This window comes from Neolamprologus multifasciatus, chromosome 17 (genome assembly GCF_963576455.1).
Source record: "Neolamprologus multifasciatus chromosome 17, fNeoMul1.2, whole genome shotgun sequence".
NCBI lineage: Eukaryota > Metazoa > Chordata > Actinopteri > Cichliformes > Cichlidae > Neolamprologus > Neolamprologus multifasciatus.
Genome location: NC_140455.1, coordinates 21210913 through 21225846, shown reverse-complemented (window position 1 = coordinate 21225846; position 14934 = coordinate 21210913). Strand labels below are relative to the sequence as shown.

General features: G+C 39.9%; 1 protein-coding gene across 3 annotated transcripts in view; it reads right to left on the bottom strand.

Annotated features, from left to right (window-relative positions):
* Window positions 1-1464: 1464 nt before the first annotated feature.
* Window positions 1465-14934, bottom strand: part of prkcq (protein kinase C, theta) — a 34294-nt gene continuing 20824 nt past the window's right edge. For 2 of the 3 annotated variants that reach the window (XM_085137441.1, XM_085137443.1), the window contains 14 exons: window positions 11392-11572; window positions 11262-11293; window positions 11096-11181; window positions 10637-10766; window positions 8734-8843; window positions 7978-8107; window positions 7717-7886; window positions 6545-6718; window positions 6346-6437; window positions 5152-5214; window positions 4923-5061; window positions 3684-3872; window positions 3378-3506; window positions 1465-3021 (listed from right to left, as the gene is read on the bottom strand). In XM_085137441.1, coding sequence (XP_084993567.1) covers window positions 2863-3021; window positions 3378-3506; window positions 3684-3872; window positions 4923-5061; window positions 5152-5214; window positions 6346-6437; window positions 6545-6718; window positions 7717-7886; window positions 7978-8107; window positions 8734-8843; window positions 10637-10766; window positions 11096-11181; window positions 11262-11293; window positions 11392-11572 — 1784 coding nt within the window. In that variant the 3' untranslated portion in view covers window positions 1465-2862. The remainder of the gene's footprint in view (window positions 3022-3377; window positions 3507-3683; window positions 3873-4922; window positions 5062-5151; window positions 5215-6345; window positions 6438-6544; window positions 6719-7716; window positions 7887-7977; window positions 8108-8733; window positions 8844-10636; window positions 10767-11095; window positions 11182-11261; window positions 11294-11391; window positions 11573-14934) is intronic. The other variant, XM_085137444.1, reaches the window with a different exon arrangement.

The window sequence follows — 14934 nt, the reverse complement described above, 5'->3', positions numbered from 1 at the left end:
CCTGAATACTTGTTTCAGTGTGGTTGTTCTTCATTTCCTGCTTTATTTTAATAGTTAGTTGTCTTTTGTGCCTTGCATTTAGTTTTGCTTCCTTGTCTTGTCCTAATTAGTTTCAGCTGTGTCTTGTTTCCCTGGTGTTTTCTATCTCCTCATGTGTATTTAAAGCAGTGTCTGTCTGTTCCTTGTCTGTTTAGTAACATATTCTAAAGTTTGGATGTTGTTTCACTCAGACTACTACACTTAATTAAAGGTTTGTTTTCGATTATTTGTTTGGCTGTCAGTCCTACATCTGGGCCATCCGTAGCACCTTAATGGAAAAAAAGTGCCTCTGACATTCTTTCTTAGGGAGTCTATATTTAGGACTGAGTGCTAAAATTATTAAACCATCAGTTGAGTAAATGTCTGTAACAGTGGAAAATATGGTAAAGTTTCAAATTAAGTGGAAAAACTGAGATGGCTATTTTTGTTAACACCTCCACCTCTGGTCTCTATCATTCTGATGTAACGCTACACAATCGAGCAGTTTTCATGTTGTCCCTCACCGAAACAAACACATTAAAAAAAAAAAAAAAGCCCACAATGTGCACACTTTAATGAACAGAATTCACAATGAGGAGAACATCAAAACTACAGTATACAGGGAGTAGATCATCATTAAAACAAAACTCCTGAGATACAACAGGAAAACACATGTAAACAATAACCCAGTTATTAAACCTCAGTACATTAACAGATCTACAACCAAGTAACAACACAGCATATCAGATGGATTATATAATTTATTTACATAAGAAAAAAAAAACAGGCAATAAAATAAAAAATAAAAAGGAACAGGACAAGAAAACTAAGTTTCCATTTGGTTAAATCAACTTTCTCAGTTTGCTTTACTTGAAGACGTTAACTTCATTAAACTATTCTGAGGCACCATAAAATCACTACAAGCACATTTTCTATTTAAACACACAGCCCATTAAGTAGGAGGCCTGTATTACCGAATAACTTCAGCTTACCGTATCTGTCTTCATTTACAATAACACTGCAATCGAAGGTAATTATAAAATGGATAAGCCCACTCAGGGTTTCCCAAGGTAGCTATTAGCATCTTCACAGGACAGCATATGACCAATGACACATGTGGACAGATCTACCACTTTGAAAAAGTTGAAAAGATCATTATACCAGCAGCAAAACTCCATTTATTTATTTTTTTATTCTTCCATTTATTAAGGAAGAATAAAATATACTGTTAGAAAAGTGTGGAGAGTTAAAGGCTCTACTTGTGATTATTACTATTTACCCTGTTTCCGTTACCAACAATAGATGTATTAAAATGTTCTAATGTAATTAATTATGAAATAATTTGTGTGCAAAAAGACGTTAATCTTGCTGCTCTAGGTCTGTTGGCAAAACATCACAGTGCAGTAATTAAAAGTTGAAAATTACAATAAAATTAAGCCTATAATGTTTTTGTTTTGTTTTTTAAACAAAACACATTTCCATACAACTTTCATCCTTACCATTTCAGGTTGGGGAAAAAAAACAAATATGAAAAATTGTAGGAGAAGATGATTCACGGTAGGACACATTTTTTAGATTTAAAAAAATCTCAATGGCACATAAATATCCGGCTGGACTTTACAATCACTTGAAGGTTAATGAACCCAGTTTACTGGCCAAAGGACTGAATTCATTAGGCCTCAGTCGGGCAGGCTTAGAGGTCAGTCAGCATCACCAACGGCAACCACAGGTCACTCGGTAAAAATGTATTCCCTGACCAGTTGGCGATGGTTTGCTGGAAGTTGCTGGCTGTTAGGTGAAAGTGGTTGCAATGAGGTACAGGGTGTTGCATTAAAAACCTTGTAATTACTGTGGCCAGTTAGCTTAAAGGACACCAACTTGCCTACAAACTCTCTGAAAGGGTGATATAAACAGTTCTGCTTCAAAGTAAAAGTTACACGTTTAAGGTGCAATGTCACTCATTGAGCATTTGCAGACAAGTTAGCATCTTCAGTGCAAACTACGGATGAACAAAGAACTTCATCCGAGAGGGAGATTTCTGATCCAACACCTTTGCAACCAAATTCACAAAGCAGCCCCTCCCCAGTTGGTTGGAGATTACATATTTTTCCCTCAGCGAGCTTTAGCTGCCGGTAATTACAGGGATTTAGTGCGCTATTGCTTGCAGAAAAAAACAGGAATGAAATTGTTCCTCAAGATCTGATTTTCTTATTGATGCTTGTCGTAGAAAGACAGGAAATATGAGTAAAAATAATTAGTACGAGGGCTCTTCCAGAAATAGTGGTGCTTTTTTTCAGGAAGTGATGAGTCCCAAATGTAACATGCTCTGGAGCAGGTTAGGTCTGTATCATCTGGCTTTGGTAAGATGAGAACTGGCTTCCTGACTCCATATAAACTAGACTTAAGCCTGAAGTTACCTCGCTAAGTCCCAAATCTAGCTTCACAGTACATGCCTCAAGACATGGAAGATGCACACTTTCTCTTTCTTTTTTTTTTTTTTTTTTTTTAATATTTGCACATATTTGCACAACTGTGCAATGTGTGAATAGTTTTATGACAGAATAAAACCAAACCAACTGCATGCTGTCAGAATAACACTGTAAGAAAATGTACGCCTTTAGTCAACTAAACTCTAAAGTATCAAAGTTGACTACAGGTACATTTTAAAGGTATTTGTGTGAAAGTTAAAGATCCGGTCACAGTTTGGTTGTATCGGTTTATACCCCTTTAGTGGTTTGCATCATCATTTATGTGAGTTTTGCCACATTTGGGTTCCAGTTAAAGTCTCTGCTGGTTGTGACTGAGCAGCGTGTTTGTAGATTGTAGCCATTTTTTGTCCGGTGGTCAGCGTGCTGCGATCCGAACCATGCCAGGATTAACGAAGGAGAAGTTTCTGAACATCGTCTGGTCTACGCTGTTGATAAGCGTGCGGTCGGCACACGATAGTCTGGGCTTCTCGTTGATAAACTCTTTGTCAAAATTACTGCAGTCGCTGGGTGAGGTCTGCGAGGATGAAGGGCAAATATTTAATTAAATGCAATATTTCATACACCAGCGAGTAGATTAACAAGTAAATACTGCAGTGATTTCCAAAGGCTGGGCCGTGGTCCCCAAATGGGCTGCGAACAAACTTAAAGTAAGGACAGTAAGGCTCTCGATGCAGACTCCAGTCTGCAAACATGTACAGCAGTCTGAAGTTTGAAAATAGCCACTATAGTCAATTACTGTGTCGACAACTTTCTAGATGATATTTACTTTCACCCGTCGGCCGTATCAGCCAAACGGCTTTTACTAGCTACCAGTTTTTAACTGAGAACAATAGTGGATATGTTGAGTAAGTGGTTCCCTGTTGTACTTACTATAGTTGGTGTGAAGGGTGCTGGCACCTGCCGTTGCTCTAAGGCGTTCCAGTCTGTGCTGCTGAAGAAACTGTGCTGTCTGATGTTTCCTTTGGTTCCCAGCCGCTCCTCAGGTTCCCTCACAAACAGCTGAGGCACAAATGCACAGAGGTTTAGCCATAGGGCCTCGAGAGCTATATGTATGCATTTAATGAACATACAGGAAACTCAGTAAGAATCAGTTTCATCAATTTAAAGACCAGATCCTTGCTTTCTTTTCTTCCTGCTTGATCTTATTTAAACTGGCCACTGAAGCACTTGTCTGACCTTGATGAGTATGTCCTTTGCAGCTTTGCTGAGCCAGTTGGGATAAATGGGGGTGTCTGTCCGTATGGACTGAAACAGCTCCTCTTCATCGCGGCCGTGGAACGGAGACTGACCGATCAGCATCTCGTACAGCAGCACTCCGAATGACCACCAGTCTACAGAGCTGTTGTACTTCTGACCCAGCAGGATCTGATACATAAAGATCACACAAACTGGTAAAATGAACAAGTTAAAGTGGGTTTTTCTTATTTTCTGTCATGCGCGTACTGTTACAGTGGCAGATGTTCACATTTAAATGGCCAGAGTTTTAAAGAATGAGGCCAATAACGTTTGAAAATAAGTCCTTATCAGTCAGATCTTGGGTTTTAGATTGCTCTAGATGTCAAACTAATTTTACGTCCTTGGTCACATACAGCCCACTGTGATCTTTAAGCGGGCTAGACCAAGGAAACTCCCTTTTCTGTCTGTGTAAATAAGTTTAACCACACACTAATTGCCTTAGATATCCTTGTATATAAAAAAGAAGTGTAATTTTAGTATAGCTCAGTTTTTTCTATATGACAGAGAAATGCTGCAGTATCTGTCAGCACGACTTTTTGGGACTGATTTGTAAGTAAGTAATGTGTAAAACTGCAGAAAAAGTAGCTCACTGCCCAGAATATCCTGTAGTAATAATAATAATAATAATAATAAGATTGTGGTAAAAATGTTTTTTTTTGTTGATCTATTGCTTTGTTACGCTGGAGAAGTGTGAATGGCTGTGGGGGAGGTCTTTATCAGCAGGAAATCTGTAAAACTTGCAAATACTGTTAAAAGTCCAAAATGCATGTGCTCATTCACATTTTCCGAAACTGTCTAGTGAGCTGGATTTAATCGTTTCGTGGTTGATTCTGGTCCCTGGGGCCATATGTTTGACACCTCTGTCCTAGATTATCAGCTTACAGTTTTTCCTACTCTTTAATATTTTAAAATGTGGTTTAACTTGTTATTTTAAAGGGGCAGCTTAGAGGCTTATTTCACTCAGGGGCTGCACAATAGCCTGTATAAGAAAAGCTACTCTAACAGAGTCCAAATATAAATGTACAGACCTAGCATCAAAAGCCATCTTTAAGACGTCTCTAGAATTTAGACGTTTATGCGTATCACTTGGTGGCCAGCTGTTGTTGATTGATCCTTTTAATCAAAAGGATACCAGTTTATTACAACATTTACATTACTACAGCATGCAAAAGATGTCACCTCTGGGGCGATGTAGTCTGGGGTCCCGCAGAAGGTGGAGGTCCGTACGTCATCCTGCATGTTCTCCTTACACATGCCAAAGTCTGCTATCTTTATATGACCATTTGAGTCCAGCAGCACGTTGTCCAGTTTCAGATCTCTGCAGAGGTGCAAGAAAATGATTCCTCTTGGACTATATATTACGTGCCATGAATTTCAGTCCTGCTTCTGGCTCTCACTTAGCGCCTACCTGTAAATAATTCCTTTAGAGTGCAGAAACTGGAGCCCACAGATGATCTCAGCTGCATAGAAGCTGTAAGGAGACACAGGTGTATGTGAGAAGAGAGGATAAAATTCACAGGAGTGATCAGATTTAGGCCAAACTAGGTCAATCTAGTTGAAATTCTGAAATAGGCAAACCAAAAAAAAATCAACAAACTTAAAAGATAATTATGTCACAGAAATAAGGATCACATGTTGACTGTATATAGAAATTAACATGAGCACCATAAAAAATCCCCATAAGAGACTGGAAATTTGAAGCCTGAGGGGGGCCTTAGCTTCTGGGGTAGTCATTTTTCCAGGACTGATAGCCATGCTTTACTAATGCAGATAGATAAAAAAAAAAGCAACCGGTGGCTTCCAGATTGTATATCTGTAAGCCCCTTTATTTGCTCTCTACACAGACTATTTACCCACGTGTAACTAAAGGATGCTAAAATGTAGAATTTGCACTAAAAATGAAAACCACTGGCAATCTATAGATAACCAGATAATATGTTTATAGAGATTAGATCTATTAAAACCAATTGTGACGAACAAGAAAACAAGACCAAGAAACCAAGGACAATGCACGGCCATTTGGTAGCAAATTCTCAATCCCAAGTGGTTACTTGTACTTTAGTGGTTAGACGCATTCTAACCACTGAAGTACACCAGATGTTTGTCTGACGCATGTCTCAGTCCTGCATCAAGTCACACCACAGGCGTGTCAGAAGTGGAACATTTAGTCTGCATTGGGTATTTTATTTTGAAAATCGACCACATTCTCCATGCTGCTTTTATATCTGACTTCCTACCCTCGTTGCGTACTCTGTGTAGCAGCTTCTGGGATGCTTACAAATGTGGCGTCGGGTGTATTCAGGGGTCAATCAACTCTTGCTTTGTCTATTTTCCACTAAGTTGGACTGTAATTTCCTAAATGAGTGTCATTTTTCTATTAAATATGATGTGAAACTAGTGATGGAAACCAAAAACTCAATTAGAAAATAGTTTACTGAGGTATATGGATGTTTTTTTGCCCCCATGCTGGTAATGATTAATCATGCAGGTTAAAGGCACATCTGCAGTGAAGGCTCTTTTCAAACCTGGCGGTTACATCCAGACCCAAACAGTGCAAAACTACAGTCGTGTGTCACTGTGAGAGCTGCGTCTTTTGACTCACGTGGCTCTGTGCAAGTCAAACTTGTGGCAGTTTTGGATGTGGAACATAAGATCCCCTCCATTCAGATACTCCATGACAAAGAACAGGTTTTCCTGGATGCGAAAACACAGAGGTCAGGGGTATATTTGTTTCCAGAGAATTATTTTCAGTGGCTACCTACTTGCATGCAATGACTGCACAAGTGTACATGGGTCATCACCTTAGTTTGGAAGGTGCAGTAAAGATGTGTTAGGAAGGGATTTTCCCAGGCTAGAGACAAAACCCTCCTCTCTACCATGGTGCACTCAACATCATCATCCATCAGCACCACGTCTTTCTTCAGAGCTTTTACTGCAAAAAACTCCCCGCTCCTTTTCAGCTCTGCTAGAAACACCTGGAGAAGACGAAGGACAAATAAAAAGCTTTAAAAAAACGTGTTTAGTTTGGACATATAGAGTTGTAGCCTGTTGCCCACTCATTTACCATAGCTAGCTCTTTGTGTTGCAAGACTTTGAAGTAACAAGAAGTAGGTGGTTTTCAGTGGAAACTGGCTGCACAACACACAACCACAAGCCTCAGAGTGCTGTGTAAAGCCCTCCGTGCTGTGTGAAGCTGCTAGCAAGAATGACTAAAATATGATGCTTTGACACATTTGCAGAAAACGCTCCCCCCCCCCCCCCCCCCCCACTGTGTTCTTATAGAAATTCCACTAAGAAAAGGGCAATAATTTGTTTTTGTTGCATGCAGTTTTTAAGGGAAGGGAGTATGTAATCACTTCTGTTTGTTTGTCTCTTTGTTAGCAGTTAAGCATCCACAGTTTTCAAGATATCATGTTTAATTTTTTTGTGATGGTAGATACCAAAAACAGCTCGGGCATATTCAGTTTTGATGAAAAGGTCAAGATCACACCAAATGTGAATGTCATTGAAAACTTTAAACCATGTCAAGTAATATATCATATGAAAGAACACGTGGAGAGCTGTAAAACAAATTTTACATTTTAATACGACGCCCTATGATGTCACAATAACGCCATAAAGTTCACAAATTCACACACTGCACCAAAATATCTTAAAACGTCACGCTTGTAGAGGATTTCAGCAAATTCTGCTCCAATTATATGGGTAAAGATAATAAAGTACACCATTTTAGTATGTAATGCTCCAAGGTCATAGGTCAAAGATCAGACATCTGCATGTTGTAATAAAAGGTTCTACTACAGCCCTTGCCCTTCGGGGGAGTTGTGCTCTTTGAATGCTCTTGTTAATATGTTTTTTTACATATTGATGTAAATATAAATATAATATAAATGTTGATATATAAAGTAACATGACAAAGATGCCACATCTTCGTGCACGCTCTGCTCCGTGCTGTACTTTTCGCCTCTGCTACCTTGCCAAAGCTGCCTTTCCCGAGCATCTTGTGCAGGGTGAAGTCGTCGATGGTAAATTTGGGTTGGTGATCTTTCCTCGGAACAGCGTACAGAGGCTCTTCTGGAAGCACCTCGCTGACCGACCTGCTGACATCTCCTGGTCCCTCCCATGAAACACCCTGATAATCTGCTACAAGAAGCAGGTTGAGAAACACAAATGACATAAAGTATGCAGTATGTATCCCTGCCTAACGGAAAGGAACATTTTAGAAGTTGCATACCTTTGCTTGCAGGTGTAGCTGTGGCTGGTAAACCCATAACTAGCCCGGATGGTGCTCGCACCACTCCCGGCTGGGCAACACTTACTGGACCTTCCCGACCAATAATGTCACTGTCTCTGGTACTTCTCGCCTTAAAGCAAAAGGTAGATCCAGTTTCAAAATGAAGTTTTCCACAGTAAAATATTCCTTAATTACTAGTATTAAAGGGGACAATATTATCTGTTTTCTTATTTGCTTTACTTTTTCTTATGTTATCTAGTGTTACACAGTCTTATGTTAGATCTTCTCAACAAAGTTTCATATAATGAAGTCTTCCTGTTAGATGTGCATGATGTCACAGAGATGGAATATCTCGTGCTATTCAAGTCTTCTCTTTGCAAGGAGCAATCAGAAAGTTGGCTTAAAGGAGGAGAAGTTAAAACTGCTTGCTTCTAATCAAGGATGAATTGAGGTGCATCACCAAAACTCAGTATCAGATAAATTGGGATTGGTAAATGAGGAGCCAGGGATCGAACCATCGACCTTCCGATCAGTAGGGTGACCTGCTCTGCCTCCTGAGCTACAGTCACCCCCAGATTATTTCATCAGATTATTTAATCATGCAAAGTTACTCAGCTGGAACTGAGGAGAACAGGTCCCTTTTAAGAGGTGTTTAAGTCACTAAAAGCAGCATATAAACGAGAAAACAATTGAACTGGTTGAAGGCATTTCTGAAAGACTGCACAGCTTCATGTACCGAAGGTTTGTTTGTCTCACCTGCTGCTTGCTCTCGATGACTGCCAGAGCTTCAGCCATCAGTTTCTGGTTGACCCCGCAGAGGTTAGCCACTTTCTTTTGGCATTTATGGTGGACGTTCATGCTGCATTCTGAACATCAAACACAATGTAAACTCAGTTGAACACATAAGGAACATTTAAAGCAGTGCAAGATGGCAATATTTACACTGTTATTAGTTATGCAAAATGTAATGTTTCAGCTTGTACTTCAGAATGGGGCAATATTAAAATTTATAATGACAATGACAGAAAAATGCACACTTCTATGTGAAAAATGTTGCTAAAGAGTCCAATTTCTTTTTCACTTGATACCTTTTTTTCATGTCACACATTCTTTAATGTTTGCACATGTTCCTTATATAACTGTGCTGTTTCTTAGCAAACTCTCACACATCCACAATAATAATTTTTCCCATTCCTGACCCCTCAGTCAGCTGGCTTGTACTGGAAATATGATTAATTTCACAGGGAGAACTTTATACTTTGCACCTGCTGCGGCAGCTGCACCGTGTTTCTGTTCAACAGGCCAACACATGCAGCGCATATTTATGCTGGGAAAGGTTTGAACGCCCACTGTTGTCTCAGCTACTGGAAATATATTGAGTAATGCTGTGGATTAAATGATCATATCTATGTGGTGAAAACCATGTTTTATCAAATTTTGTCAAGTTGAATTTTTCAGATAAAGGTAAGGGAGCTCCATAGTTTGCTTGCTGCATGTGTTTCAGAGTGTGTTGATGGTGCTGTGAAGGAGTAATATAGCTGTGCCGAACCAAGAAACCCTTTCGTGGTAACCTGTGAAAGCCACTGCTGCAAAATTCTTTGACGAATACTCTTTCTTCCTAAAAATCGATGATTCGGGCCTTAAAAGTCCAAAATAAGGAAACATTTGCAATGCAACGTAAGCCATTTAAAACCCACAGATATCTGCATAATGTTGTCTAGAACATTTAATCTTTTGGCAAAGGGGTTTCCCTGCTGCTCGGCGGTTTTCTGATCAACTGTGCTGAAAGGCAGCTCCCAGAAAAACGGGACTAATTTTAGAGTTAAGAATTAAAAGACTGAATACCACAGAGCTTGTAATGTCAGTCAAAACTGTGCCATTTTAATTTGCTTTTTGTCACTTAGTCTTGTGTCTCAAAACACAATTTTTGGTAAAGAAGTCAAAATACCTTCATCCAACTAATCCCACATGACCACTCCTCTGTCAAACACACTCAACTGTATAACCAAGCACCAGAAGTTTGGAGGAAATGACATCTGTAAGAATGCCATGACTGGGGCAACCTGACCGAGATCGTACCATTAGGATGCTGGAGCAGGGCGTTGCCAGAGCAATGAGTCCTCTAGACTCAGCTGAGCTATAGTGCTTTATTTTCAATGATCCATCCATGCAACCAAGCCCCGGCTGCCTTAAATTATTCCATGGGGAGACACTGACACATTCCCAAACCAGCCTGGGAATGTGTCCTGGGTCGCTGCAGGGTCTCTTCCCAGTATATGGAATAGAATGCCTGAAACGCCTCACGTAGGAGGGGAACAGGAGGCTCCCCGGCCAGACGCTTGAACCACCTCAACTGGCTCCTTTTGATGTGGAGGAGTAGAGGCTCTACTCTTAAACGACCATCAGTCTTAGTCTTTAACAGTATGCCAGCATCAATTTTCCTTAACTCTTAAACCAGGACCTTTCAGTTCCTAAACTGAGCTTGAAATAAATTTAATGGCGTAGTGTTGTGTTATGAAAAATTTCTGTTATGACACTGTATTTGTGGCTTTATGTCTGCAATGTCACTGCTGTGTTTTGTCTTACCCTGCAGACATTAAAAAAAAGTATAAAATCACACAAAACAAACAAACCAAAACAAAAAACTCCCGCCTCTCACCCTCACATTTGAGCCCCTGCTTGGCGAGCCCCCACAGCAGAGTCCCGCAGTGCTCGCAGAAGGTGGGACTTTTGTAGTTGTAGACTTTAAACCTGTGAGGCATGTCGATCTTGAAGCGCTCCTTGTGGATCTAAAAACACATTGCACACAGATTGACACGGAAGGCGTCAGTAACCAAACACCTCTCATATGTAAACGCGAGCTTTATTTATTGGCGTTAAATCCTCTCATGCTTTCGTACACATGAACTCTCGCTGACATGGAGCTGAGGAGGAAGTGAAACGAGGGGAAGAAGATGACATGAGACCGGAGCGCCTGGTGTGGTGATACCTTGGCACATAGCAACTCTTTCATTAGTAAGCATCAGAACCATAAGCTCACACACTTCTTACACGCTCTGTGTTGGACTGGAAGAGATGTGCAGCGTCATGAAGCAAATCATGTGAAGCAGACACTCACCATTGTTTCCTTGCTGTTTATGGCTGAACCAGTGCATTTGGCGATAACTTTGTCTATGCATTTTTTGTGGATTGCTGCATTGCACTCTAAAAGACAGAGAATAACCACGTGAGGAAGAGTTACGAAGGCTAATCGGTAAATTACAGGACAATGAACTGACACTCACGTCTGCACTGGTAACCCTGCTTGTTAAGACCCCTGCAGTGGAAAGAAAGAGAGAGATGAAATGACTAATACGATTGGGGAAAAAAAAAAGACTAATGTGAAGATTTGTGACATCTTGGGTTTTTGCATACCAAACAAACTCTTTGCATACAGAGCAGAAGGTTGGCTGAGGAAAGAACGTCGCGCTGAACTCGTGACACTTGACCACGTGAACTTTTGCCTGCTTTATGGCGCCGCGTCGCTGGTGGAGGGTGAACAGACCCTCTCTCTCACACTCGGACTCCGGGTCTCCGTCCGTGTGACCCACAGCATCTGAAACATGTATTACAACTTTAATTTCAAAGAAGAAGAAGAAGAAAAAACAATGGAAAAAGGTGCAGTTTTATTCGGCTTCTGTGGACAGAGTGGTGAGACGCCGCTAAGAACACAGGATTTCACAGCAAAGTTTCAATTTCTCACCTCCTGAGATGTGTTTCTTACTAACAGCAGATTTTATGTTGAAAATAAATCTTTCCTTGCATTCCCATTTCACCATTTAAGGCCTAGATTTCTTTCATTAAAGCTACTTTCACTTACACTCATGTTACAAGGGGTGGCCACAGCAGACAGCCTCACCTATCTGAGTTGACACTAGCTTTGGTTGAAAATTAATTTCATGTTGAATTTTTTAAAATTTCACCTCAGTTGGCTGATTATACAATTTGTGTTTATGAACAGCTGAGTAGGAACAGCTGTTTTAGTAGCTTGTGAATGCAGATTGTGGACTTTATGTGTACGGTTTACACCGGTTGTTGTTTGCAAACTAACTTTTGGGTTTGGGTCAGGAAAAGATTTGGTTTGGTTAGCTACCAGCCTTCTGTGGTCACCTGAAGTTAGCGTGCAAGATGCTGGCTTGCCGGCATGCACTTGACCACTACTCCACTAAATGCTAGTCAAGGTGTGAAAAGTGCAATGCAAGCTGGACCTTTCACCTACATTTGCATTTTTTGAAGCATGCTGGTCGCTGTGAGCGAAACACGTGTTTTTGATTCAAGTTTCACTGCTGCTCGGTGCTCAGTTTGGGAGTGTTTGTTTATTGTCCAGTTAATCTTTACTTTAGTTTTTATTAACAACATCGGAGAAGCGGGCTGGACATTGTTTCCAGAGAATACATTTCATGTTTAAGAATTCTTTTAAATCTTTTTAGCGATTAAAAAAAAAAAGTGTTACAGAAAACCTTCGTCGAGGGAAGAGTTACAAACATCCTCCTCTGAGACTCGTTTCTCAGAGTAAATGGCTTCAAACTGTTGCTTATATTTAAAAAACTGGTTCTGGTGATATCAGTCTGTGCACATGGACAGGACACTGTATTAACAGTCAATGAGTGAGCAAATTATTTGCAAATAAAATTGTTGTTGGATTAAAAAAACAAAATGTGCATTAATTTCTTTGTTATCAATAAATCTGTTATTTTTTTTGCTTTGTAATCAATAATCTGATGGGACCTCTGTTGTCTTTCCCACTCAGCTTGTGTTGCAGTTTCTACTGTCATCAACCGTCATAGTGTTTGGTATTAGATCAAGCACAGTCATCATCTATGACTAAAAACTGACTGACCAAAGCTCAGTATGACTTTCATGTGTTCTAAGAGAGCAAACATGCAGAAAATGATCCCAAAATGTTGAATTATTCCTTTAAAACTGCTTTAAATACTGCATGTGACTTTGAATCAGCTCAAAATGTTAAATTTCTATCATTATCCTTCAGTTAGAGACAGGAAGACACCAGTTTGTGTTTGCTCGTTGGAGGAAGTGTACCTATCACTATGCCACCTGTTGTTCACTGCAGTGATTTCCTGTTTGCTTGGTCTATATTTACAGACACACGAGACAGCTTCTTACTTCTGATTCTCAGTGCTTGGCATGGTGTTAATGTCAGGAAGGCACCAGTGAAAGCACAAAGTGCCTGCACAACCAGCTTACAGCCAGCAGGGGGCAGACGGTCAAAACTCTTATTTTTAGCTTAACCTCTTAAGCCCCAACGCCCCCTGATACGGGGGCAAAAGGCAGGAGATCAGTTAGGCTTGGGGCTTAAGAGGTTAAGAAAATCTAATTATGATGAGACACGGGTGTGCCTTCAAAAATGAACATTCACAGTCACTTTCCTATATTTTTACACCTACTTGATCATTAATAATCCTCTAGGACACAGTAGCTGGCTGCCAGCTACTTGTCTGGCCGCACAAAAGTGATGAGCACGCCACTTTCGGCATTTATACAGGAATCTCATTAATACTGAGAATAGAAAGGGAAAAACAGGGTAAGACAGAAGTTAAAACAGCAAAACATAAAATAACTGGTTTCTGTATTTTTAACACACCTGCCTATTTACTCATAAAAACCTTCAAATAAATAATAATTTAGTGCATATTAAAGTTTCGCGGACCTATGTGCATAATTCTAGAAGTGAAGCTGATCAACTCTGAGGAGCACATAAAGAGGAACCAGGTGAGAATTTCACAATAATTAACTGCAATGCAAGAAGGCTCACTGTGATTTCAGTATATTTTGAAATGATCATTCTCATCCTTTCTAATTTTATATTATTACGTCACTCTTCTGCTCTCTTTACATTCTGACAAGCAAAGATAAATCAGGCTCCATTTAGGTCTTTCATAATCAAACTTACCTGTCACTTTTTTATACAAAAGGTTGGTGCTCTGACACACACAACGGTAACTGTCCCTTTTTAGAGACCTACACAGCTGGCAGAGGCGTAATTTACAGGTTTAATAGCCAGGAGACTTTGTCTCGTGTCCCACAGGCACCCTTTGTTTTCTCCTTGCTTTTTGTTCATTACAGAATAATGTTGAGATAAATGGAAAAAAATATACAATTAACTTTTGGTTTTCAAAATAATAGATATTTTTCAGGGTAACAAGTTAAAATGATTTGATTTTGTTGTCATTCTTCCTCGTGGTTTTAGACTGGGATTTGGCAGGTGGGGGTACATTAACAGTCTGTACAGACTGTGATGCTACACCCAAACTCAATGCTCTTTGTGGATATAACCAACTGAATTCAACAAGATATAAGCAGATGTTACAGAAGCTATATGACTGATTTCCAGCCCGTAGAGATGAGTGAGCTCGTGCAGCAGTCTGGAGCCATCTTTCATTTTGTATATTTTGCTATGAAAACGGGAAATAGGTGTAGAGATTTACTGAAATGTGTGTAAACCTACATGGCAACACAGTGTAATAGGAAAACAGTTTTTAAAATGCGTGAAGGTCCATATTTTGGTATTCCTTAGTTTTCCTTTGTCTGTTTTTTTTATGCAGGTGTGCTTTTACTGCATTGGCAGTGTGTTAGGGACTATTGTCATGCTGAAAAATGAAGCTGTTGCCAATCAGACACTTTCCAGGTGGTACTGCATGGTCAAGTTACAAGCATTGGACTGAAAAAGAGCTAAAGACAAACTTTGGAAGACCTTCAGAAATACTACAGATCAATCACTCAAAACAATTTTAAAAATCACAAAAAGTTTGGCTTGTTGGAAAATATCAAGAAATGTGGGGTGGCTCAAAAAGTTTGCACAAGACTGTATAAACTGTAGAGTTCAGAGACTGAATCTAATCAGCTTAAATACAGCTTGACGTCTGCTACCCTTAATGTAACCAGTCCAACATAGTGCAT